This window comes from Salvelinus alpinus, chromosome 9, assembly GCF_045679555.1.
Source record: "Salvelinus alpinus chromosome 9, SLU_Salpinus.1, whole genome shotgun sequence".
In the NCBI taxonomy this organism is placed as follows: Eukaryota; Metazoa; Chordata; class Actinopteri; order Salmoniformes; family Salmonidae; genus Salvelinus; species Salvelinus alpinus.
The window spans coordinates 22,209,063-22,236,984 of NC_092094.1; the positions used below are offsets into that span (position 1 = coordinate 22,209,063).

At 43.2% G+C, this 27,922-nt stretch overlaps 1 protein-coding gene across 2 annotated transcripts in view; it reads right to left on the minus strand.

The window, feature by feature from the left end:
* Positions 1 to 6,321: 6,321 nt before the first annotated feature.
* LOC139583975 (ankyrin repeat and BTB/POZ domain-containing protein 3-B-like) overlaps positions 6,322 to 27,922 on the minus strand; it is a 117,560-nt gene continuing 95,959 nt past the window's right edge. Inside the window, exons 4-17 of one of the 2 annotated variants that reach the window (XM_071415463.1) lie at positions 26,762 to 26,914; positions 25,433 to 25,595; positions 21,900 to 21,989; positions 20,364 to 20,465; positions 19,512 to 19,605; positions 19,179 to 19,314; positions 18,726 to 18,958; positions 17,396 to 17,574; positions 15,624 to 15,729; positions 15,332 to 15,434; positions 9,749 to 9,830; positions 9,454 to 9,522; positions 8,774 to 8,887; positions 6,322 to 8,128 (exon numbers count right to left, since the gene is read on the minus strand). In XM_071415463.1, coding sequence (XP_071271564.1) covers positions 7,919 to 8,128; positions 8,774 to 8,887; positions 9,454 to 9,522; positions 9,749 to 9,830; positions 15,332 to 15,434; positions 15,624 to 15,729; positions 17,396 to 17,574; positions 18,726 to 18,958; positions 19,179 to 19,314; positions 19,512 to 19,605; positions 20,364 to 20,465; positions 21,900 to 21,989; positions 25,433 to 25,595; positions 26,762 to 26,914 — 1,834 coding nt within the window. In that variant the 3' untranslated portion in view covers positions 6,322 to 7,918. The remainder of the gene's footprint in view (positions 8,129 to 8,773; positions 8,888 to 9,453; positions 9,523 to 9,748; positions 9,831 to 15,331; positions 15,435 to 15,623; positions 15,730 to 17,395; positions 17,575 to 18,725; positions 18,959 to 19,178; positions 19,315 to 19,511; positions 19,606 to 20,363; positions 20,466 to 21,899; positions 21,990 to 25,432; positions 25,596 to 26,761; positions 26,915 to 27,922) is intronic. The other variant, XM_071415464.1, reaches the window with a different exon arrangement.

Below are 27,922 nucleotides of genomic sequence, written 5' to 3' on the forward strand. Positions count from 1 at the left end.
CATGCCCCTCAAGCTGACAGCGCGTTCTGTGCCCAAGAGATACGGCCTGTGAATGACAAAGAGGGGAGGGGAGAGGAGGAGAGGGGAGAGAGAGGAGAGGAGGAGAAGGGAGAGAGAGGAGATGAGAGTAGAAGAGGAGAGAGGAGAGGAGGAGAGGGGACAGAGAGGAGAGGAGAGCAGAGGAGAGCAGAGGAGAGGAGACAGAGAGGAGAGCAGAGGGGAGAGAGAGGAGATGTTGAGTAGGAGAGGGGAGAGGAGAGGAGGAGAGGAGAGAAGATGAGGAGAGAGAGAGAGAGGAGAAGGGGCTTCTGCTAGGGGCAGAGCTGGATAGGGCAGACCCCTTTCCCTTCCCTCCCATCTGCTCACACACTGAGAACATACAAACAAATACACTACATGACCAAAAGTATGAGGACACCTGCTCATAGAACATCTCATTCCAAAATCATGGGCATTAATATGGAGTTGGTCCCCCCTTTTCTGCTATAGCAGCCTCCACTCTTCTAGGAAGGCTTTCCACTAGATGCTGAAACATTGCTACGGGGACCTGCTTCCATTCAGCCACAAGAGCATTAGTGAGGTCGGGCACTGATGTTGGGAGATTAGTCCTGGCTCGCAGTCGGCATTCCAATTCATTCCAAAGGTGTTCGATGGGGTTGAGGTCAGAGCTCTGAGCAGGTCAGTCAAGTTCTTCCACACCGATCTCGCCAAACCATTTCTGTATGGACCTCTCTTTGTGCACGGGGGCATTGTCATGCTGAAACAGAAAAGGGCCTTCCCCACACTGTTGCCACAAAGTTGGAAGCACAGAATCGTCTAGAATATCATTGTATGCTGTAGCGTTAAGATTTCCCTACCTTGGAATTAAGGAACCTGAACCATGAAAAACATCCCCAGACCATTATTCCTCCTCCACCAAACTTTACTGTTGGCGCTATGCATTGGGGAAGGTAGCGTTCCCCAAATCCAGATTTGTCCGTTGGACTGCCAGATGATAAAGTCCAATGGCGGCGAGCTTTACACCACTCCAGCCGACGCTTGGCATTGCGCATGGTGATCTTTTTTTATTTTTTTTTATTTTATTTCACCTTTATTTAACCAGGTAGGCTAGTTGAGAACAAGTTCTCATTTGCAACTGCGACCTGGCCAAGATAAAGCATAGCAGTGTGAACAGACAACACAGAGTTACACATGGAGTAAACAATAAACAAGTCAATAACATGGTAGAAAAGAAAAAAAAAAAAAATAGAAAAAAAAAAGAGAATCTATATACAATGTGTGCAAAAGGCATGAGGTAGGCAATAAATCGAATAATTACAATTTAGCAGATTAACACTGGAGTGATAAATCATCAGATGATCATGTGCAAGAAGAGATACTGGTGTGCAAAAGAGCAGAAAAGTAAATAAATAAAAGCAGTATGGGGGGTGAGGTAGGTAAATTGGGTGGGTAGTTTACAGATGGACTATGTACAGCTGCAGCGATCGGTTAGCTGCTCGGATAGCAGATTTTTAAAGTTGTTGAGGGAGATAAAAGTCTCCAACTTCAGAGATTTTTGCAATTCGTTCCAGTCGCAGGCAGCAGAGAACTGGAAGGAAAGGCGTCCAAATGAGGTTTTGGCTTTAGGGATGATCAGTGAGATACACCTGCTGGAGCGCGTGCTGCGGGTGGGTGTAGCCATCGTGACCAGTGAACTGAGATAAGGCGGCACTTTACCTAGCATAGCCTTGTAGATGACCTGGAGCCAGTGGGTCTGACGACGAACATGTAGCGAGGGCCAGCCGACTAGGGCATACAGGTCGCAGTGGTGGGTCGTATAAGGTGCTTTAGTAACAAAACAAATGGCACTGTGATAAACTGCATCTTAGGCTTGTGTGCGGCTGCTCGGCCATGAAAACCCATTTCATGAAGCTCCCGACGAACAGTTCTTGTGCTGAGGTTGCTTCCAGAGGCCGTTTGGAACTTGGTAGTGAGTGTTGCAACCGAGGACACGCTACGCGCTTCAGCAGGTAGCGTGTTGCTTCACAGTCCCTGCTGTTCCATAAGGTGTATTTTTATCTGTTTTTAAATATACATTTTACTGTTTGCATGAGTTACTTGATGTGGAATGGAGTTCCATGTAGTCATGGCTCTATGTAGTGCTGTGCGCCTCCCATAGGCTGTTCTGGGCTGTGAAGAGACCTCTGTGGCATGTCTTGTGGGGTATGCATGGGTGTCCGAGCTGTATGCCAGTAGTTCAAACAGGCAGCTCGGTGCATTCAGCATGTCAATACCTCTCACAAATACAAGTAGTGATGAAGTCAATCTCTCCTCCACTTTGAGCCAAGAGAGATTGACATGCATATTATTAATGTTAGCTCTTTGTGTGCATCCAAGGGCCAGCCGTGTGGCCTACCACTTCACAACTGAGCTGTTGCTGCTCCTAGATGTTTCCACTTCACAATAACAGCAAATACAGTTGACCTGGGCAGCTCTAGAAGGGCAGAAATTTGACGAACTGACTTGTTGGAAAGGTGGCATCTGATGACAGTGCCACATTGAAAGTCACTGAGCTCTTCAGTAAGGCCATTCTACTGCCAATGCTTGTCTATGGAGAATGCATGGCTGTGTGCTCGATTTTATACATCTGTCATCAATGGGTGTGGCTAAAATAGCCGAATCCACTCATTTGAAGGGGTGTCCACATACTTTTGTATATATAGTGTACTTCTGCCCACTTACTATGACATGTACACTGAATACACACACACATACACACACAGAAACACACACACAAGAAAATATTCTAATTGGTTGAGTTAAATAACTTGGGGTTCTCCCCCCTAGGATTTCCTGTCTCGCCCCTCCTCCTTTCCCCTGCCCAACCAACAGTAGCTCCAGCTACACTTCACAGTCCGGTAAATCAAGTTGTCCAGCAGGGCTTTATAAAAGAGACAGAGATGCATTTGGTTCGGTCAATCTGACACAGTGAATCTGATTGAAGTTAATTCCAGTGTTCCCAATCAGCTTCCCCAAATTGTTTTTCCCTAAATCACATCCTTTTAAATAGGATGAGTATGTGTGTGTTATTATTTCTGTCAGCACACTCCGCAGAGGACTGCTGCAGCCACAGGAAGGTGTGTGTGTGTGCATGCGCATGTTTGCGTAATCATTGATTCTATTCAGACTCTGAGCACAGCAGTATACTCACAGCTTAATATTGTTCCTGGACAGCCGTATCTATGGATACTCAACAACTCTTCCACCCCTCTACCTCCCTTCACCCCCCTCCCCATTACTCTGTCCCCTCTACACACACTGCACAATACAAAGAACACATACACTGCATGACTGATCAGTCTCAGTAAAGCATACAGACGTAGGTTCTTAATTTGATCACCATGTTGTAGGAGAAGACTTGTAAACTGTAGTGTATTTGAGGTTTAAAAAGCCTTCTGGAGTGTGTAATTTCCCATTTGAAATGTCAGACTTGATTTTCTCTTACGAAAAATGTATTAACTCCTACAAAAATGTACAATAATTATAATCCACATAATAATTCAAATGTTCTGTTGCTGATGGATTATTTTCCTGTCATAGCAATCTGGCTCAAATTAAGATCCTACATCTGTAGGCCTGTAGTCCAACACAGTACCACTGTGCCTAAGGTCATATCAGAGGACAGTTATCCATCTATCGTTAAAAAAATAATAATGTACACACCTGCAAATAGAAAAGAATCCCAAGGCAAACTAACCTGGCGTGTAGAAAAAAAAAACAGAGCAAACTAACCTGGCGTGTAGAAAAAAAACCCAGAGCAAACTAACCTGGCGTGTAGAAAAAAAAACCCAGAGCAAGCTAACCTGGCGTGTAGAAAAAAAACCCAGAGCAAACTAACCTGGCATGTAGAAAAAAAACCCAGAGCAAACTAACCTGGCGTGTAGAAAAAAAACCCAGAGCAAACTAACCTGGCGTGTAGAAAAAAAACCCAGAGCAAACTAACCTGGCGTGTAGAAAAAAAAAACAGAGCAAACTAACCTGGCGTGTAGAAAAGAAAACCCAGAGCAAACTAACATGGCGTGTAGAAAAAAAAACCCAGAGCAAACTAACCTGGCGTGTAGAAAAAAAACCCAGAGCAAACTAACCTGGCGTGTAGAAAAAAAAACAGAGCAAACTAACCTGGCGTGTAGAAAAAAACCCCAGAGCAAACTAACCTGGCGTGTAGAAAAGAAAACCCAGAGCAAACTAACATGGCGTGTAGAAAAAAAAAAACATAGCAAGCTAACCTGGCGTGTAGAAAAAAAACCAGAGCAAACTAACCTGGCGTGTAGAAAAGAAAACCCAGAGCAAACTAACCTGGCGTGTAGAAAGAAAAAAAACAGAGCAAACTAACCTGGCATGTAGAAAAGAAAACCCAGAGCAAACTAACCTGGCGTGTAGAAAAAAAAACCAGAGCAAACTAACCTGGCATGTAGAAAAAAAAAAACAGAGCAAACTAACCTGGCGTGTAGAAAAAAAACCCAGAGCAAGCTAACCTGGCGTGTAGAAAAAAAACCCAGAGCAAGCTAACCTGGCGTGTAGAAAAAAAAAACAGAGCAAGCTAACCTGGCGTGTAGAAAAAAAAAACAGAGCAAGCTAACCTGGCGTGTAGAAAAAAAAAACAGAGCAAGCTAACCTGGCGTGTCATTGTAGTCCTGTCATCTTATTCATATCAGGAGTAATGGTTTGATTGTGATTCATCATGTTGTTTGGCAAGCCAGGCCCACAGCTGCTACCACAGTACTGACACAGACAGACAGACAGACAGACAGACAGACAGACAGACAGACAGACAGACAGACAGACAGACAGACAGACAGACAGACTGCAGACAGACTGACTGACTGACTGACTGACTGTCTGTCTGTCTGTCTGTCTGTCTGTCTGTCTGTCTGTCTGTCTGTCTGTCTGTCTGTCTGTCTGTCTGTCTGTCTGTCTGTGTCAGTACTGTGGTAGCAGCTAAGTGGGCCTGGCTTGCCAAACACTGTGCCTAGCACAGTGGTGACTGAATTAGATTACAAATAACATTCACAAGATGAATCTAAACAGTCCGTCCCTTTAATAAACAGCCAAGGGAAAAAACACTATGGTGAAAGAGAGGAGTAAAGCTGGGAGTCCACGATGAAACAGTTTCATTCAGCTAGTAGTGTCCTGTCCAGTAAAACCACAGATTCTTGATTCACAATGGCACTGATTCTCTCTTCTTCTTATACTTGCTCATCTCTCTTCTTCATCTGAGTGCTCTCTCACTCTCTTCTCTCTGACTACAGTAGCTGCCTGTCACTCTCTCTATTTCTCTCCTTCTCCAATGCTGCCTACCTCTCTCTGTCTACTTGTCTTCTCTTGATCTCTCTCCCTCTAGGCACTAAGAGGTCCATGGCTCATAATATCTTAATCCTGTTTGTATCCTGCATTATTTGCACTGTGCATTGTATGTGTTCCCAGCATTGAGCACTGTCTCAAGGGCTTCAGCAGTGCTCTGTAGACATTCATTAGCCCAGAATCCAAACTGATTTGCTCCCTTTCATGAAGTTAAACCATAGTGAAACTGAGCATATCAGTTTGGATTCTAGGCTACAGACATTCATATCTATTGACCACAGTTAAGTTTGAACAGTAGCAGATAGCCCAGCGGTTAGGAGCAAAAGGTTGCTGGTTTGAATCCCTGAGCCAGCAAGGTGGAAAAATCTGCCGTTCTGCCCTTCAGCAAGGCAGTTAACCTCCAACAACAAATGCTCCCCGGGTGCCGATGACGTTGATTAAGGCAGCCCCCCGCACCTCTCTGATTCAGAGGGGTTGGGTTAAATGCAGAAGACACATTTCAGTTGAATGCAAGTGACTACGTATCCCCCTTTCCCTAGCAGCAAGACAAAGTTGTCAGGATTGTATTCTTATGCTACATCCCGATTTTCCAACCTTCTCCCTGTTTTTCCGACCGCACTTGAACACTCCATGTCATGGATTTAAAACAGTTGGATTGGTGTAAGTATTGGCTGAAGGAAGTTTCCACCACTGTGAAATCCATGACGGGAAGTATGCAAGTGCACACTTTGGGAGAAGGGTGGACAATTGGGTTGCAACCTAAAGCTAATTTATTCTCTGTAGTTCAGCTTGTGAAGTGTGTGATGATGTCACATGACCACTCCCAAACCTTCCGCCATGAGGGATCCAGCTAATGACAGAACACCAGAGGGTAAATCCATAGGTCCCAACAACAACTGGAGACCATTTACTAAGGTTTCACAGTGGAAAAGTCGTTGAGATTGTTGTTTGAGACAAGAATTGTACCAGTTGATATCTAGGGAGGATTCATATCATTCTTTATATTAATCTTTATGGAGGAAACGGATATTAAGTCACACTTACATGTAGTTTCACAATGTCTGGAAAACACAACAGATGACGCTTCTCCGGTTTAGGATAGACCCTGATCATCTTTTGAACTAGGCCCCTATCCATAAAGTGTCTCAGAGTAGGCGTGCTGGATCAGTTTTATCCTTTTAGATCATAATGAATGTGATTATAGACATGGGAACCTGATTCTAGATCAGCACTCCCACTCAGAGACGCTTTTTGAATACAGGCCCATAGCCGTTCTCTCCTGAAATGAAGACACCAGTACACGTCTACATATTTAGAGACACCTGCTGACAATATTGCTCCTCTACCGTTCCTGCTTCCTCTCTTAAAGTCTCATGCCACTCTTAAACCAAACTGAACACAAGCAAAACAGTCATTCTCATGACATGCAACTTGAAACATACAGAACGATAACACATTGAAAAGAACAGCATTTTATAAAGCCATATCCAATGAGTAGACGCATGAGAAGAAACATCTGTAGGATATATACATTAACTTACAAGAGGAGCCATAGCTCTGTGTTTTATTCACAATATTTACACAGTTCTAACAGAGGATGAAGGAAGGAAATGTGTTTTCTGTTCTCCAGCTTTCCCAAACGTAGCTTGAAGAATTTCCCAATGCCTCTCTCCTTTGCATGAGTCCCTTAAAACATACTACCACATGACATACAGTATATCCACATATCACTCTTACATGTAGCAGACCAGGGTTCAAATACTATTCGAAATCATGTTAAATACTTTATCTAGGCGTGATTGAGCTTGCTTGGCACAATGGAACCAATAGAATAGTCACAAAAGTGCAAACTGCACCAATCTGACACCCCGGGCAGACTAGAGCAAATGCTAAAAGTATTTTATTTCAAATAATATTGAACTCAGGTCTGCTCTTATGTTAAGTTTGGCTAGGCCCAGTTATAAATAGACTATAAAGCTATGTAGGATTGCAGAACCATGCTGAGAAAAGTACCAACAATGATTCTGTCCAGTAGACACATGGACAATGGCAGGTCTGACTGCAGTCTGGAGACTAATGTCAAGGAGCGAAGTAATGTTGACTGGGGCTTTACGAATGATCCCAGACACACACACACACACACACACACACACACACACACACACACACACACACACACACACACACACACACACACACACACACACACACACACACACACACACACACACACACACACACACACACACACACACACACACACACACACACACACACACACACATTCCTCACTGCATCTCAGCGATATAGTCCCACTATTGCTGTGATGAGTCAGCTTTACTTCAGCCCTATGAAAATCTCCTTTTCACAATTTCTGGGGTTCCAGAGCTGTCCATTTGCCTAAGTGCTCGGCCCAAAGCTCAGTAGGCTGCAGGAGAATGGCAATGGCGTGTTAGCACAGCAAGCAATTTAAAAGTGTCACTGTCGAGTGTGGTTCAGTACAGCTATGTGTTGAACTGGGGTCAATGGGGACAGACAGACAGTTCCAGTCCCATTAGCAGCTCAATAAATCAACCAATCAGACAATGGAGCCCTTGGAGGAGGACAGGTGGATGGACTGGATGCGGATGCCCAGGGTCTTCTCCAGGTCCAGCAGTACGTCGGTGGCGGGACTGTCTGGAGGCGTGTCGTACAGCAATGTTTTGAAGGGCTCCAGCTCAATCAGCACCACCATGTTTTTCAGGAAGTAGCCCTCGATGTAGACAGCCAAATCTGGGACATCCAGGAACTGATGGAGCAGAAGGTTTGAGAACAGTTGAGTGTTGTCTAGCTTGAGTTGGATGCCAAACCTATACATTTTTGTTCATGCACACAAGCAAGCACACACACACACTGCGTGAGGAATCTGTGTATCAGTAGAGTTCAAAAGGTACTCACACTCAAACCATGACAAAGGAATAACTCAAGGAGGCAGAGATGCTAAAATAATATACTTAATTTAATCCATGCTCAAAAGAATACAAAAGGTTCAAGTGCAAGGTGTAGAAGGACACACACAAAGGTACAGAGACATGCATACGCATACATTGTGATATTATTGTATGGTGGTATTAAACATTTTGTATTGTAAAAGGAGCATACGTTTCGGCTTCTATGCCCTCATCAGTGCTGCACAAACTAATTAAGGAGACATCTACTTAAGAATCTGTGTATCAAACATGTTTATTTGCATGCATTCCTACAGTGCACACTGCAAACGGCACAAACACCGAGCAGGAAGGCAAGCACAGGCAAATATGTTTACACATGATCACACACACACAAACTCACACCCACGGCCTCATACACACGTGCATGAATAGATAGTAGACATACACAAGCAGACCCCCACACCGTACTGCTGTACAACACATTCTCAACTCGACCCCCTCACCTTGGTGTGGCTGTAGATCTCCACACAGGTTTCTGTGTTGATGTTCTTAGAGCAGATGATCTCACAGTGCCTCTGCAGCGCCTCCAGCTGGAAGAACTTGGCCGCTGACAGCAGCTGCACACACCAGAAAAGAAGACAATTATAGCCCGGCACCAGATCTATTTAGGCTGCCTTATCCTGCTGTATGGTAACAATGAGACAGATCTCGGCCCAGTCACCAGGCTAGTAACATGACCCTATTATGGTTAAGTAGTACATGTTGTTGGACTGTAATACTGCTCTTCACTAACTGGGACTGCCCACCTTGTATCGGGAAGTATCTAAATTGTATTGGTTATGAACACGGATGCATCTATCAACAGTACCAGTCAAAAGTTTGGACACACCTACTCATTCAAGGGTTTTTCTTTATTTTTTACTATTTTCTACATTGTAGAATAATAGTGAAGACATCAAAACTATGAAATAACACATATGGAATCATGTAGTAACCAAAAAAGTGTTAAACAAATCAGAATATATTTGATATTTAGATTCTTCAAAGTAGCCATCCGTTGCCTTGGTGACAGCTTTGCACACTCTTGGTATTCTCTCAACCAGCTGTATAGTGGTCTAAGTCTTATTACATCTTAGAAAACATGACTCGACTGACAACGTGGCAAATGGACTAACAGTCTTACCTCCATAACCTCTGTGTTTCTGATGTGCAGATGCTCCGTCCCACCACAGTAGAGGTATTGCATCACCAGCTGTAACAGTACGAATGAACTGACGTTTACCCAACATTCACACAACACAACAAACCTACCAATGGATTTACACTGTCATGGGAAAGAATCTGGGTATTTTTTGTATGAACATTCCCCTTTGAGAATTTATCACACCGTTGTCTGATTCATGTATCAATTTGATTAGATTGCAAAGGAAAAACATATGTCTAAGTAAACAGAATAGTTGTTTTGTCTATGAACGCACCAGGAATATGTTGTATTTGACGTGGCTGATTTCAATACATGTGTTTTCAGCAGCTGGTCTGTTCGCCAGTAGAGACTTAAACCTTAAGCAGAGAGAAAGAAAGACAGAGAGAGAATAAAACATTTTTTTATTTGTTTTATTTCACCTTTATTTAACCAGGTAGGCCAGTTGAGAACAAGTTCTCATTTACAACTGCGACCTGGCCAAGATGAAGCATAGCAGTGCAACAAAAACACAGAGTTACACATAAACAAACGTACAGTCAATAACACAAAATAAAAGAAAAATAGAAAGAATCTATGTACAGTGTGTGCAAATATAGAAGAGTATGGAGGTTGGGCCATAGAGGCGAAAAAAATTACAACTTAGCATTAATACTGGAGTGATATATGTGCAGATGATGATGTGCAAGTAGAGATACTGGGGTGCAAAAGAGCAAGAGGGTAAGTAATAAAGTGGGGATGAGGTAGTCAGGTGTGCTATTTACAGATTGGCTGTGTACAGGTACAGTGATCGGTAAGCTGCTCTGACAGCTGATGCTTAAAGTTAGAGAGGGAGATAAAAGACTCCAGATTCAGAGATTTTTGCAATTCGTTACAGTCATTGGCAGCAGAGAACTGGAAGGAAAGGCGGCCAAAGGAAGTGTTGGCTTTGGGGATGACCAGTGCAATATACCTGCTGGAGCATGAGGAAGGCACCAAAATTCCCTACCCTGGAAGCCTGTGTTTCAGACATAAGGAAGTGAATGGCGGCAAATGTATTACAATAAAACTCAGACAAAACTGAGATGCTAATTCTAGGTCCCAAGAAACAAAGAGATCTGCTGTTTGATCTGACAATTAATCTTGATGGTTGTACAGTTGTCTCAAATAAGGACCTCGGCATTACTCTGGACCCTGATTTCTCTTTTGACGAACATATCAAGAATATTTTATGGGCAGCTTTTCCCATCTTCGTAACGTTGCAAAAATCTGAAACGTTTTGTCCAAAAATGATGCTTTTGTCACTTCTAGATTACATTACTGCAATGCTCTACTCTCTGGTTACCTGGATAAAGCACTTAATAAACTTCAGTTAGTGCTAAACACAGCTGTTAGCTCTTGAATACAACCCCAAAATGTTATCATATTACTCCAGTGCAAGCCTCGACACTGGCTTCCTGTTAAGGCTAGGGAGGATTTCAAGGTTTTACTGCTATTGCATGGACTTGCTCCTACCTACAGTATCATTCCGATTTGGTCCTGCCGCACATACCTACACGTATGCTAAAGTCACAAGACGCAGGCCTCCTTATTGTCTCTAGAATTTCTAACCAAACAGCTGGAGGCAGGGTTTTATCCTATCAAGCTCAATTTTTATGGAATGGTCTGCCTATCGATGTGAGAGATGAAGACTCGGTCTCGACCTTTAAGTCTTTACTGAAGACTCATCTCGACTTGATTCACTGACGTGATCTTCCTGTCCAGTTTTGCGCCCTCTCAGGCTCGTGCGGTGGAGAAGATCTTTGTGGGCTATACTTAGCCTTGTCTCAGGGTAGTAAGTTGGTGGTCTGTTGATATCCCTCTAGTGGTGTGGGGGCAAAGTGGGTGGGGTTATATCCTGCCTGGTTGGCCCTGTCCGGGGGTATCGTCGGACAGGGCCACAGTGTCCCCCGATCCCCCCCTGTCTCAGCCTCCAGTATCTATGCTGCAATAGTCTATGTATTTGTATTTTGTATTTATTAAGGATCCCCATTAGCTGCTGCTAAGGCAGCAGCTACTCTTCCTGAGGTCCAAACATATTAAAGCACTTACATTACATATAAAACAAAATATAAAACAGTACATCATATAACATTATTACACCACTACATATCTACAATACAAAATGTTTAATACCACCATAAAACAATATCACAATGTATGCGTATGCATATCTCTGTACCTTTGTGTGTGTCTCTTCAAAGTGCCGGGGGGCTAGGGTCAATCTGTCCTATCTGGTGTAATTCTCTTGTCCTATCTGGTGTCCTGTGTGAACTTAAATTTGCTCCCCATAATTCTCCCATCTCTCTCTCTCCTCCTCTGGCCTTAATGGCCATGTACTGTTATAATCTCCAACCAGAACAGCCAGAAGAGGACTGGCCACCTCTCAGAGCCTGGTTCCTCTCTAGGTTTCTTCCTAGGTTCCTGCCTTTCTAGTGAGTTTTTCCTAGCCACCCTGCTTCTGCATCTGCATTGCTTGCTGTTTGGGGTTTTAGGCTGGGTTTCTGTACAGCACTTTGTGACATCAGCTGATGTAAAAAGGGCTTGATAAATACATTTGATTGATTTGATTGATTGAGACAGGAGTTATGTAAGGGTAGTTGGGAACAGGAGATATGTAAGGGTAGTTGGGAACAGGAGTTATGTAAGGGTAGTTGGGAACAGGAGTTATGTAAGGGTAGTTGGGGACAGGAGTTATGAAAGGGTAGTTGGGGACTGGAGTTGTGTATGGGTAGTTGGGAACAGGAGTTATGTAAGGGTAGTTGGGAACAGGAGTTATGTATGGGTAGTTGGGAACAGGAGTTATGAAAGGGTAGTTGGGAACATGAGTTATGTATGGGTAGTTGGGAACAGGAGTTATGTAAGGGTAGTTGGGAACATGAGTTATGTATGGGTAGTTGGGGACAGGAGTTATGAAAGGGTAGTTGGGGACTGGAGTTGTGTATGGGTAGTTGGGAACAGGAGTTATGTAAGGGTAGTTGGGAACAGGAGTTATGAAAGGGTAGTTGGGAACAGGAGTTATGTAAGGGTAGTTGGGAACAGGAGTTATGTAAGGGTAGTTGGGAACAGGAGTTATGAAAGGGTAGTTGGGAACAGGAGTTATGTAAGGGTAGTTGGGAACAGGAGTTATGAAAGGGTAGTTGGGAACAGGAGTTATGTAAGGGTAGTTGGGAACAGGAGTTATGTATGGGTAGTTGGGAACAGGAGTTATGTAAGGGTAGTTGGGAACAGGAGTCATGTATGGGTAGTTGGGAACAGGAGAGTTATGTAAGGGTAGTTGGGAACAGGAGTTATGAAAGGGTAGTTGGGAACAGGAGTTATGAAAGGGTAGTTGGGAACATGAGTTATGTAAGGGTAGTTGGGAACAGGAGTTATGTATGGGTAGTTGGGAACAGGAGTTATGTAAGGGTAGTTGGGAACAGGAGTTATGTAAGGGTAGTTGGGAACATGAGTTATGTATGGGTAGTTGGGAACAGGAGTTATGTAAGGGTAGTTGGGAACAGGAGTTATGTAAGGGTAGTTGGGACCAGGAGTTATGTAAGGGTAGTTGGGAACAGGAGTTATGTAAGGGTAGTTGGGAACAGGAGTTATGTTAGGGTAGTTGGGAACAGGAGTTATGTAAGGGTAGTTGGGAACATGAGTTATGTAAGGGTAGTTGGGAACAGGAGTTATGTATGGGTAGTTGGGAACAGGAGTTATGAAAGGGTAGTTGGGACCAGGAGTTATGTAAGGGTAGTTGGGACCAGGAGTTATGTAAGGGTAGTTGGGAACAGGAGTTATGTAAGGGTAGTTGGGAACAGGAGTTATGTAAGGGTAGTTGGGAACAGGAGTTATGTAAGGGTAGTTGGGAACAGGAGTTATGTAAGGGTAGTTGGGAACAGGAGTTATGTAAGGGTAGTTGGGAACAGGAGTTATGTAAGGGTAGTTGGGAACAGGAGTTATGTAAGGGTAGTTGGGAACATGAGTTATGTAAGGGTAGTTGGGAACAGGAGTTATGTAAGGGTAGTTGGGAACAGGAGTTATGTAAGGGTAGTTGGGAACAGGAGTCATGTATGGGTAGTTGGGAACAGGAGTTATGTAAGGGTAGTTGGGAACAGGAGTTATGAAAGGGTAGTTGGGAACAGGAGTTATGTATGGGTAGTTGGGAACAGGAGTTATGTAAGGGTAGTTGGGAACAGGAGTTATGTAAGGGTAGTTGGGAACATGAGTTATGTATGGGTAGTTGGGAACATGAGTTATGTAAGGGTAGTTGGGACCAGGAGTTATGTAAGGGTAGTTGGGACCAGGAGTTATGTAAGGGTAGTTGGGAACAGGAGTTATGTAAGGGTAGTTGGGAACAGGAGTTATGTTAGGGTAGTTGGGAACAGGAGTTATGTAAGGGTAGTTGGGAACATGAGTTATGTAAGGGTAGTTGGGAACAGGAGTTATGTATGGGTAGTTGGGAACAGGAGTTATGAAAGGGTAGTTGGGACCAGGAGTTATGTAAGGGTAGTTGGGACCAGGAGTTATGTAAGGGTAGTTAGGAACAGGAGTTATGTAAGGGTAGTTGGGAACAGGAGTTATGTAAGAGTAGTTGGGAACAGGAGTTATGTAAGGGTAGTTGGGAACAGGAGTTATGTAAGGGTAGTTGGGAACAGGAGTTATGTAAGGGTAGTTGGGAACAGGAGTTATGTAAGGGTAGTTGGGAACAGGAGTTATGTAAGGGTAGTTGGGAACAGGAGTTATGTAAGGGTAGTTGGGAACAGGAGTTATGTAAGGGTAGTTGGGGACAGGAGTTATGTAAGGGTAGTTGGAAACAGGAGTTATGTATGGGTAGTTGGGAACAGGAGTTATGTAAGGGTAGTTGGGGACAGGAGTTATGTAAGGGTAGTTGGGAACAGGAGTTATGTAAGGGTAGTTGGAAACAGGAGTTATGTAAGGGTAGTTGGGAACAGGAGTTATGTAAGGGTAGTTGGGAACAGGAGTTATGTAAGGGTAGTTGGGAGCAGGAGTTATGTATGGGTAGTTGGGAACAGGAGTTATGTAAGGGTAGTTGGGAACAGGAGTTATGTAAGGGTAGTTGGGAACAGGAGTTATGTAAGGGTAGTTGGGAACAGGAGTTATGTAAGGGTAGTTGGAAACAGGAGTTATGTAAGGGTAGTTGGGGACAGGAGTTATGTAAGGGTAGTTGGGAACAGGAGTTATGTAAGGGTAGTTGGAAACAGGAGTTATGTAAGGGTAGTTGGGAACAGGAGTCATGTAAGGGTAGTTGGGAACATGAGTTATGTAAGGGTAGTTGGGGACAGGAGTTATGTAAGGGTAGTTGGGAACAGGAGTTATGTAAGGGTAGTTGGAAACAGGAGTTATGTAAGGGTAGTTGGGAACAGGAGTCATGTATGGGTAGTTGGGAGCAGGAGTTATGTATGGGTAGTTGGGAACAGGAGTTATGTATGGGTAGTTGCCCTCACTTGCCTGCAGATAGTTAAGGTGGAATTTATATCATATTTCTTCTACTTATCCAATCATTTCAGATCTACATAAGTCCCTATTAGGGGGAAAGTAGGAATATACCCAGATGCAGTTTAACACCATCCTAGATTAGTGTGTTTTAGTCCAGGACTAGGCTTAATCTGTGTCCAGGGAAACTGGCCTTTTATATATATATATATATATATATATAATATATATATATATATATATATGATGATGATGATGATGATGATGATGAGAGAGAGATGAGAGAGAGAGAGAGAGAGAGAGAGAGAGAGAGAGAGAGAGAGAGAGAGAGAGAGAGAGAGAGAGAGAGAGAGAGAGAGAGAGAGAGAGAGAGAGAGAGAGAGAGAGAGAGAGAGCGTGTTCTGACCTGCCTGAGGCGGTGAAGAGCAGGACTTTGTGGGCGTAGAATGGCTTCCCCTCCACCAAGAAGGTCACATCTGACATCTCCTTGTTGTTTAGGAAATGAGGATCTGGAAGGCAGATTCATCATCTATTTTATTGCAGCTCACTTCTGAATTTCTAGTTTATGACAATCTTTGGCCACTAAATGGAGCATTTGTCTATGCTGATGTGAATCAGTGCAGTGTTATGTATGACGTGCTCCATAGCAGAAATCTAACTTTTACTACTAAGCAATAAGACCTTCTTCTCCTGCTCACCCAGGCGTGAGGTCTGTTTCCTCTTGATCTCGGAGAGTTTGGGGATGGGGTACGGCCCGTAGCACTGGGTGAAGATCAGAGACAGCTGCTGGCTGATCACCTCATTCTGGAACATCGCAGATATGGAGAGGGAATACAGGGGAGTTAGATATCAGACAGGTTTTATACACTCCATACACACAATATAGATAAAGGCAGGTACAGGTATCTATTACCACATTCACTTCCACATTGCCCAGTAGGTCAAGTCACAAAGGCTGCTGATTAAACAAGCACTGGTGTTCACAGTCAATCAGTGAGTAGATTATCTAGTGTTGCTTTCAGAAGGATGAAAAATAACATCTGCAGACCACAGAGGACCCAACGTAACAGACCCACACTTGTTGATGGACTGAATAAAACCCTAATTTTGCAGTAACTGGTGCTATAATGTATTGTGTGCCACACCAGTATGGAGAACATAATATCAAGTCCCCTTTATAGAATAAGTCCACATTTCTCAAATCACATCCTGAACATGAAAACATACACATTTTCTCAGTGTTACTCTCTGTTGTGCATCAGTCTGCCCTTTGTGTGTGTGTGTTAAACAAGGAGGTGTAAATAGACTGTTACACACACAGTCTGGCTAGAGGAAGATGAACGTTCTCTACCTTGAAGTCACACATCATTAGCGGGGATATGACAGGACAAACAGTGACGGGGGTCCCTGGCGTCTCATAGAGTAGGTATCACTGTCTCTGCCATAGATCAACCCTGACAGGGACAAGGGCAGCTGCTGGAATGGGACAGGAGAGGGCGGTGTGTGGCGGGGGCTTTGTCTGTTTGTACATTTGTCTGTGTTTGTGTATTTATGTGTATGTGTGTGTGTGTGTATGTATGTGTGTGTGCATGCGTGGGTGTGCATGTGTGTGTGTGAGTGTCCATGCATATGTGTGTGTTCATCTGCTCCCTCTCAGCAATAATGCACAAACGCAACTACATGACAGGCCAACAGTTAGTTGATATATAAGAAAAGGCATTTAACTGTTCTAATATATTATTGAGGTATTATGTTGGATCTAATGCTGCAGTGAATCTTGAGGGGATAAAGAGAGATGGGTGGGGTTTGAAGAATGGGTACAATTTAGAAGCAGAGGGCATAAATCATAAATCAATGCACTAATTGAAATGGTTTGGACCTGGGGGGTTCCGCCAGTCAGTGTGGAGCTGAGGGCTGCATTATATAATCACAATAAGACAAATGGGTCATGTTCCAAATGCCAGCCTATTCTCGATTTAGTGTACTACTGTTGACCAGGGCTCATAGGAATGCAGAGGAGACTGAGCCAAGCGAGTAGGCCATGTTTCTATAAAGGGGAATAAGAATGTCCATAGGTTCCTTCTTAAGGGTATGGTTGTGAAGCAGAAAGAAGACATGTTTATCTTCACTGTCAGGAGAGAAAGAAGAGACAGATATGGAGGTAAAGAAGAACAGGGGATGTTGGGATCTGACCGCATGCTTCACATTGTGTATTCCCTCTGAAATTCCTCTTGTCTCTACGTTTATTTTGTATGTGACCAATTTCCCAATGCAACCAATACAGTTGAAAGTTGAAGAAAGTGGGATATGGATACGGAAAAAAGCTGAATGTAGAAAGTTAGATGTGTGCCCAATTCAGATTTAGAATACATTTTGCCTTTAAGATTATAATGAATAAGATGGGGGACCTGATCCTAGATCAGCAATTGTCTGAGACACTTTTTGAATACAGGCCATGATATCCAGTCACCTTGCTGGCTCGTAGGATCTGAAACAAGAGTGGCAGGCCGTGGGTGATGAGCTCCTGTGTGTACTCCTCCTCCTCAATACAGCTGAACTCCTTGAGCAGGCCCTGGATCAGTGGTCTCCGATGTTGCAGGAAACACGTCCGCAGAGACTCCAGCCAGGTGTGCAGTGTCCAGGGGACCCCTGAGACACATACACACACAGAGATGTTTACATCTACACACACAGAGATGATTACATCTACACACACAGAGATGTTTACATCTACACACACACTTGACATTCCACCAACTTTGAGAAAAAACACTTTACATCAGAGTCGTGCCTGTTGTTCACATGTAAATCTGCCATCTCATTAGCTAGAATGTTCCTGTCTGCTTCCAACTCCTCCCGCCTGCTTACATTGATTCCCATTGTTAATATTGCCAGCAATATATCTTGTCAACAAAACTATAATAAATATAATATGGTGAGAACACACTAACAGACCTTAGTGGAATGAGGAGACAAATGGAAAAAAAACACAAGGTTGTTACACAAACAGCCGGCCTTCATTCCATTGGAAAAACAACAACAACACAGGCAGAACATCTATAGTTTGCTCCGTGTGACTGGAATGCAGCGAATGGCCACGGCAATATGGATCTCTTAGATTACAATGTATAGGTCAGACCTGAATGTATAGCTATTATACTGACAAAAGGCTGCGCATATCTATACTGTAATTACTGCATTGTGAAGACCTAAAGAAAGTACATGTTGTTTACAAATATGCAGTTGACCTGAAACTAAGTCCATGGTTGATGAGGTGAACGTCTATATATCGTTCCCTGTTGCAAGTCCACAGACATGCAGTTGGCATCTCAACATGTTACTAATCTGGTCTTGGTTATTGAGCCTCTATACCAGAGGAGGCTGGTGATGGAAGGACAGCTCATAGTAATGTCTGGAATTGAATTAATGGAATGGTGTCTAACTCATGGAAACCATGGAAACCATGCATTTGATACCATTCCATTTAGTCCATTCCAGCCATTAACCTGTCCTCTGATTTAAAGTCCCACCAGCCACCACTGATCTATACTGTAGTTCAGGGGTGGACAACTCCAGTCCTCGAGGCCTGATTGGTGTCACACTTTAACTCCATCCCTAACAAACACGGCTGATTAATCAAATTGCATTCTAAACTGAAGATCATGACTAGGTGATTATTGGAGTCAGGTGTGATAGCTGGAGCTGGGGCAAAACTGTGACACCAATCAGGCCCTCAAGGACTGGAATTGCCCACCCCTGCTGTAGATAGACTATAAAGTGTTACTAAAGTATGCACTAACCCAGGCTGCGTATGTCGATGGTGATATCCACATGTCCGTGTTCAGAGCTGTGGTACATGGCCTCTCTCAGGGCCTTGAGCTTGGCCTTGCCTGTCCGGACCAGGTCCAGCTGGGAGGGGTTCCTCTCCTCCAGGCCCCTTTCTTCCTCTGTCCCCTCGGCAAGGATCTCCTCCAGGGACAGCACGTCCCCTTTCCCCTTCTCCGTCTGGGACAGCAGCTTGCGGAACACGTTCCTTTATGGGGAGGATAGCAGACAGAGATATGTGATAGTAATGATAGTGGTGATAATGTAGTGATAATGCAGGGAAGCTATGATGTTAAATGTATGGTGACGTGTGTGTGTGGGGGGGGGGGGGGGGGGTATGTGTGTGTGTTCGCGAGAGAGAGATATGTTTTCTCTCTACCTATAATTTCTTGCTCATTGTCGTGTGTTGTGAGTATAGTCCGTGTTACCTGTGTCCATGTGCTGCTGCTAGACTGTAGGAGTTCATGTCTCCATGAGGGGCAGTAGTGATACCGTTACGATACACTGTTCCCACCATGGGGTCTGCTCCTCTCTCCAACAGCAAACTGACCAGCTCAAAGTTACCTGGGGAAGAGGTCAATATATACTATATTAGTTGAGGGTCAAGTTGAACTGAGAATGTGTGTATGAAGGTGGTTTATTGTGGATGTTGTGTGTGTCTGTCCATGAACATCTCAGCTAGTCTGCCTATATCTGCTAGGTGTCTGTGTGTACAGTATGTGTATGCTACATCTTCTAGATCTGCATAGTGCATAGTGTACCTGCAGCGGAGGCAAGCTGTAGCGGGGTCTCTGTGTAGTTCTCCATACCGTCCTGTAGGGAGCCCTCTACGTTGGCCCGGGCATCCAGGAGCAGCTATGGAGGGCAGGGGGGGAGGCAGCTTAGGGACAGTTCTACCCCAAAAAGCCTGGACACTAAATCAGCATTTATTCAACCACAAATGCTGTTTTTCTGCTTTCAGCCATGTGATTTCCATGTCCTTTCAAAACCCTTCCATGAGGCTGTGGAAAAAGTGCTGCTACACCTTTTCATTTGAGATGTAGAAGTAATTAGTTCTAGCAGTTCAGTGGAAAAATCATTGCGATGTTGGTCCATTGTGCTTGATAACCATTAGCAACGGGGACAAACAGATTGTCCTGTTTCCACTAAGTTAATACATTGCGTGCACACTGAAAGAAGGAAGTAGAGAATCAGCTCGTACTTTTCTGACAATAAAATGGGACGAACACTCCTAAATGTATTGAGTGTTTCCATTTGAACCAGTTTACATTGAGTTTTCAAGCTCAGTTCACTCAGCATTCAATGACATTCAATAGACACAACATTCATAGGATTAAGGAGAAAACACATTTTAGCCATTATTATTACCATTTATAAGTCATGATAATAATAACCATGACACCAGGATTGGGGTCAATTCCATTTCAATTCAGTCAATTCAGGAAGTAAACCAAGCTTCCAGTTCCAATTTTTCTCATTGCTATTAAATGAAAAGATTATTTCAGTTAACTTCCTGAATTTTCTGAATTGACCCCCACCCTACCTGACACTATACACAATGGGAGGTGAACAGACAGAAAACACAGTGAGGTGAAAAAGGATGACGTCACTACCTGCACGACAGGGACATGTCCGTGTAACACGGCGAAAGTGAGTGGTGTCCCCAGGCGCGTTTCGGGGTTGACTGAGGGGTACTTGTGCACTGTGTTTGGCACCTGGGAAGTCATTGGGGAGGTTCAGGGGAGAGAGATATGAAGCCATTAAAATGCTAGTCTATGCAGCAAAGACAAGCAGCTAAAGGGGGGAATCTAAAGGAGTGCTGGGTCGTATTCATTAGGCACCAAACATAATAAACATACAGAAACAGGGAAGGCTTACTTGGACTTTTCCAATAAGAAACTTTCATTTCTGTTTCTGCGAAACCTTTAAAAAAAGTTTTCCATTGCTTGCCCTAATGAATACAACCCTGAGGTAACTGGCAAAAGCAGACATCCTCTGCACAATAGCCTGACTTGTTTCTAACCAACTCGATAGATCCCATCTAGTTCTGTCTTGTCCCGCTTAGTCCTGTAGTCCTATTTGATACTTTAAACTTTCCACTCTGTTCCAGCCCTGGTGTGTCTGACAGCGATAGACATGACTCTGAGTCCAAGACTGACCTAAGGTGACCTCAGTAACTAGACCACATCTCCTCTCAGGCAAACAGTCAGTTAGGGGCTGAGACAGACCCGTGAACGAAGCACACAAACTCATATTCCCTTGAGCATCTCTCAGAGCCTCTGAAGCAAAAAGACTCGTTTCAAACTTTTCTCTAATTTACTTTTCTCTAATTTGCTTTACTTTAATTTACTTTTCCTTAATTACTCTGAGGATACACAGAGGCAGAAGTAACATTTTTAATGAATGTTTAATCTATTTGACTGGTGTGTGTGTCTGCGGTGCTTCAGAAATACTGGAAGCAAAAAACTTCCTAATCAATCAAATCAGTCACATGCTCCATTTAACTTTATTGAGATGAATCATTGCTGCATTAACGATAAGTTATGACCTCACTGTGATGATAATGAGCGGTTCTGGGGTTTATCACTATTATGGGTGACATGAACTCTGGCGTGATGGCTGGTGGGTTACACATGCATGAGGTGATTAGCCAAGGCTAGGACCAACAGGCATAGGCCACCATTACATGTAAGTAGGCTACAACCAAAGAACCCCCTAAGCTTACCAGGGGCTCCTTGAGAAATGACTCAAACATATTAGTACAGTATTTAACATTATCTTATCATTCTTCGTATCAAAGGTACAGCTAAAAGGTGAGCTTACAGTTGTGTCTGTGTAATTAAATTGTAAACAGTGTTATTATATTTTGTACAGTAAACAGTATGGTGGCCCATGCCTCGAAATAATGACCTTCTACACACTATACAGCATGGCAACAGGAGAGGAGGAGTGGGGACAGATGAGGGACAACACAATCTGAGTTTTCTCCTATCTCACACCACATAAATTAGCCTGATCCCAGATCTGTTTGTGCTGTCTTGTCACAACATAAAAATTACCATATGAGTTGGCAAGACAGCACAAACAGATCTGGGATCAGGCTACACACAAATCATTCTACACAACATGGTGTTGCCATCGTCCCTGACCTCACTGTTGATGTCGGCTCCAGCGTCCAGCAGCATCTGGACCATTGCTTCATCCCCTCTCACACAGGAGTACATCAGAGGGGTCATTCCCTGGTAGATGAATCACACAGGGAGTCAGGGGTCAGATGATTAATTGGTCAACTTACAGTTAGGGTGGACTGTTGTTTTGTTTGACAGATATTCCAGATGTTCAGGGTTATGTGAGTTGAATAAAGCAGATGTCAAGGCCATTGTTTTTGTATGACAGTGTATGGCTGCTTTACACTGTCTTTATACTGTGAGTTAATACTGTGTTAGCCCGCTGAGCTAAAGCTTAGGCACTATCTCGGGGAGCTAACACAAGTCTTCGGGTCTCAGACAAGGTTACTCATCATGCAAACGTGGAACCACCTCCCTTACATGTGCACAGGTCGAAGCCATCAACACAACAATCCTCAGTTTGACCGGTATCTGACTTCTTGGATGTGCTCACAGCTCACTTGGACTCACTTGGACTCACTTCCCCTCCAGCCACTTTGATTAACTAGCATGTGGAGTGGGTCATAGTGTTCCGTAGCTCTAAGTGACTGGGAACAGCCAGTGTTTCTACTAGGCTACTCAGTCAGTCTAAACATCAAAGACACACAGTCTGAAGGGAATGAGTTGGGTTCCTCAGCTCAGAACAGCCTAGAACTAAAAACTGGGTTTCCATTAAAAATGAATGTGGCTGGTACATTAGATGTGTGTGGGGGGGGGTATCTGACATTTTATCAAAGCCTTTTGGATGACAACCTTTTTTTAACCAAGACAGAAGAATTTATAACTTACTTTTTCCAACAAAACATAGGTACAGCAGATTCCCTTATTGCATGGGCCACTTTTAAATATGCATTTAGAGGCCATGCAATTCAATACTCATCTTTAAAACAAAAACTATTTACGTCAAAAGAGTTCATATTAACAAAGAACATAGAGGGGCTAACAGTACAGAAAGATAACAATAAAAACTGTACCATAGAGGCACTGAAAGTTAGAGGAAAAACAAAAAGAAATGGAGGAACTTATTCCAAAAATATCAAATGTAATATATTATAAAAAATAAAGCAAACTGTATGGAATATCAGCAAATATCAGCAAAAAGCAAAAAAAAAATGTTTTAATCTTCAACATATACTGAACAAAAGTATTAACTCAACATGCAACAATTGGAGGTCTTGGGTTGGCGTGGTTACACAAGGTCTGTGGTTGTGAGGCCGGTTAGATGTACTGCCAAATTCTCTGAAACGAAGTTGGAGGCAGCTTATGGTAGAGAAATTAACATTAAATTCTCTGGCATCAGCTCTGGTGGACATTCTTGCAGTCAGCATGTCAATTGCACGCTCCCTCAAAACATGATACATCTATGACATTGTGCTGTGTGATAAAACTGCACATTTTAGAGTGGCCTTTTATTGTCCCTAAAACAAGGAGCACCTGTGTAATGATCATGCTGTTTAATCAGCTTCTTGATAATCCATCCACCTGACGGGTGTGGCATATCTTGTCAAAGGAGAAATGCTCACTAACAGGGATGCAAACAAATTTGTTCTCACAATTTGAGGGAATGTCTCACTCCGTGTTCAAGAATGACATTTTTCCCTTTATTCAGATTACAACGTCTCACTTTCGGTTATTTTAAAATTAAATAATCTCCAAAATATCGATTTTGTTTTAACAAGCCATAGAAAGTTGGTTGCAATTTCAGTTTAATCCACCAGAAAAGAAAGAATAAATAATACAACAAATATTATTGTTAAACTCAAATATACTAATTGATAAAAATATATATATTGCAACGACCTGGGTGTCGGGGGGTGTGAAATCAGACGCAGGAACAGCAGAGCTTCAATACGGTGATTTTTAATTCCCAACCGGCAAACCAAAATGTCCAACACGGACTTACTGGGTGTCATAAACACCTGTCTACAAATACGGGAGACGAACCCAGTATACAATACAATAAACCACTCCCGAAATCCACAGCTACAGACGAACAATCCCGCACAAAGAAGCCTACGGGCTGGCTGACTAATAAAGCCACACTAATTAACAACTTAACTGAACACAGGTGATACAAATAAACACATAAGGAGGGGGAGGAAAAAGAGTCAGTGGCAGCAAATAGGCCGGTGACGACGACCGCCGAGCGCCACCCGAACGGGAAGGAGAGCCTGCCTCGGTTGAAGTCGTGACATATATTTTGGGAGAATAAATAGGACTGGTGGAGTTATGTCACACATGCAGCCAACAAAATATATGCTCTACCCAAAATTACAACCAACTAAATGCAGCAAAATGACGCTGGATTCAAAACTTTGTGTTTTTCAATTTCAATTATTATACAAATTCTTGCAATCAATAGAATGTTATATATATGGGGGATACAATGCAGATTTTGCTGCAAAGAGACAGAATTATTAGATCCTTTGTTTTGGTACTATCCATATGTAGCTTGTTTTTGGTTGCAGGTTCAGGAATGGCTGAAGAATTGCAACATTTACCTGAAGCTAACTCTGCAAATAGTACTGCTGGGTTATTTGAAAAGTCATAGTTAATCGATCAATAATATAATAATACTCTTATCTTTCATTTACCATCTGTAGAAACTATGATAATAGAAAGGTTTAGAACGTTTGTGAAACATCACAGCACAGTTGAAAAATATATGGCAAATAGAAATCAAAACTGGATGGTGTTCAGAGATGGATGGGGGGGTTGAGTGGAGCTGAAGGGTGGAACAAAAAAAACAAGATAACTAATGTAAAATATTCTGTGTCTGAAAAATGTATATAGGTTCAGAACTTGTGAAACATCACAGTTACAAATGTATGGCAAATAGAAATCAAAACTGGATGGTGTTCAGAGATGGATGGGAGGGGTTGGGGGAAAAAAAGAGTTAGGGGAAAATAATAAAGGAAAATATATATATTAAACAAAATATATGACGGTTTGGAAATTATGCAGACAATTACACTGATAGAAGCCACAATCGATCTGCAATTTAACCCTAAAATGAAAGAAGAAAAAAAAGTGGAGCGTCAAATTGAGTTGAGAATGTGGGTGGGTGGTTGGGGGTATGGGCATGTGTGTGTATATCCATCCAGGTGTACATGTGGCCGAAGGGGTGCATTCGTGCTTGTAAGAGTGTGAGCATCTTTGCCAGTGCTTGCCTGCCTGCAAGATATTCCCTGTGGACTGGTGCCACGTCTGCTGTAAGTAACGTAAGCCAAATCCTCACATCATCAGTCAAATCCTCACATCATTCCCCAAGCAGTGTGTGTGTGTGTGTGTGTGTGTGTGTGTGTGTGTGTGTGTGTGTGTGTGTGTGTGTGTGTGTGTGTGTGTGTGTGTGTGTGTGTGTGTGTGTGTGTGTGTGTGTGTGTGAGAGAGAGAGAGAGAGAGAGAGAGAGAGAGAGAGAGAGAGAGAGAGAGAGAGAATGTGAGTTTTTTTCATGTAAGAGTGTGTATGTGCGTGCGTGCATTTGTGTGTGTGTGTATGTGTGTGTCTAACTAACCTGTTCACTCATGCTGTTGATGCCGTCAGGCCCCAGCAAATTGACAGCCTGTTTGACCAGGTCGGTCCGGCCACAGTTGAGCATACGGAATCCCAGGTCCTGGAGGAACTTAGCCTCTGTGGATGCTGCATCCAACTTCCGGGACGCACAGAAGTCATCTGTCCTGGTAGGGAAATCACAGGAAAGGAAATCAATTAGCTGAATTTAGAGTTACACTCAGCTTCCTATCAATCCTCTGGATGAACATGATTTGCATGTTAACTGATTAGTGTCAATGTGAGGACAAATGCTTACTGTATGAGGTTATCCTGGGTTTGCGTGTGTGTGTGTGTGTGTGTGTGTGTGTGTGTGTGTGTGTGTGTGTGTGTGTGTGTGTGTGTGTGTGTGTGTGTGTGTGTGTGTGTGTGTGTGTGTGTGTGTGTGTGTGTGTGTGTGTGTGTGTGTGTGTGTGTGTTTTATTTATTTCACCTTTATTTAACCAGGTAGGCTAGTTGAGAATAAGTTCTCATTTACAACTGCGACCTGGCCAACAACACAGAGTTACACATGGAATAAACAAGCGTACAGTCAATAACACAATAGAAAAAAAGAAAGTCTATATACAGTGTGTGCAAAAGGCATGAGGAGGTAGGCAATAAATAGGCCATAGTAGCGGAGTAATTACAATTTAGCAAATGAACACTGGAGTGATAGATGAGCAGATGATGATGTGCAAGTAGAAATACTGGTGTGCAAAAGAGCAGAAAAGTAAATAAAAACAATATGGGGATGAGGTAGGTAGATTGGGTGGGCTATTTACAGATGGGCTATGTACAGCTGCAGTGATTGGTTATGTAACGGCTTTCATTGGTGGAAGGAGAGGAGGACCAAAATGCAGCGTGGTACGTATCCATAATAACTTTTAATCGAGAATGAATACAAAAATGAACAAGAGAATAAATGAAAACCGACACGGTCCCGTATGGTGCAAACACTGAAACGGAAAATAACTACGATCGACACCTGCCTCTGATTGAGAACCATACTAGGCCAAACACATAGAAATATAACGTACAGACCAAAACATAGAAAAACAACATAGAATGGCCACCCCAACTCACGCCCTGACCAAACTAAAATAAAAACATAAAAAAGGAACTAAGGTCAGAACGTGACAGGTTAGCTGCTCAGATAGCTGATCTTTAAAGTTAGTTAGGGAAATATAAGTCTCAATGTGTGTGTATGTATGTATGTATGTGCATGCGTGTGTCTCTGAGTTCATACTGAATGTGTGTGTTTCAAGCCTGCGTGTGTGCCTGCGTGCCCTGTGTGTGTGTTTCCATGCCGTACTTGAGCTGGCGTGGTTCACAGTCCACCCCTGGCAGCAGCAGCCTGGCGGCCTGCCGGACGTCGTCACTGTCCACTGAGAAGCTACGGCGGTGCTCTGCGTGGGCCACCGACACCCTGAGCCACTCCATTAGAGGAGGTAGAACCAGGAACGGCCTGCAGGGGGACACACACACACACACACACACACACACACACACACACACACACACACACACACACACACACACACACACACACACACACACACACACACACACACACACACACACACACACACACACACACACACACACACACACACACACACACACACACACAGGAGTCATCAATATCAGCTATCGGCTGAATGGTAGTCTGGTTGTAGTCTTGTTTCAGTACATACCTTGGATAAGCTTAGCTTACAGAAATTCAAACCATTGCCATTCAGAGGATCCGGGTTGGAGGGACACAAAACTGACTTGAGATCTGTGTCTTGGGGCAAAGTTTCCTCCTAATCCTTTATTCAGAGACCCTAACAGCTGGTTCCCATTTCAAATTACATTACACATATTAATATGTATCTGCACCTGTCTGTCATAGACATATTATTATTAATATGAATATATATGTCATGTTGATATTGAATAATATTGATGTGACTCTCTAAGTCACTGCTTGATATCTCATACAGGATGGTTCAATGTGTTGAATGTCCTTGACCCCAGCTTCACTCCTTTATTTGTAATAGCTATATGTCACTCATCATCAATCTGTCATTCATCAATGCTATTCTAACCTGAGGGAGAATCCTGCTCTTTAGTGATTCAAGGTTTCATCACTGCACAAATGCAAATTACTCTCTTCAAAGACATGGGAAACATGTGACCTTGAGGCATTATGAAGTAATTTGTACACGTGTTTTCAAAATATTACATTATCTTTGAAGACTCACAATTAGGCATAGACCTAGCCAAGTTTTAAAACGTGATTGGAATCACACAACTTTCCCAATTCCGCTCTACAAATCTGCTCGTTAGGAACATTTCTTTGCAGAGCGCAGAGCTGAAGCAGACTGGGAAAAAGAGACCTGGGGGACATATTAGCCGTTAGCTCTCCATTACAGGGCAGTAAAGTCTGGATCTCCAGAGGAGGCCTGCTCATAACCAACTTTCAGCTTTTTCC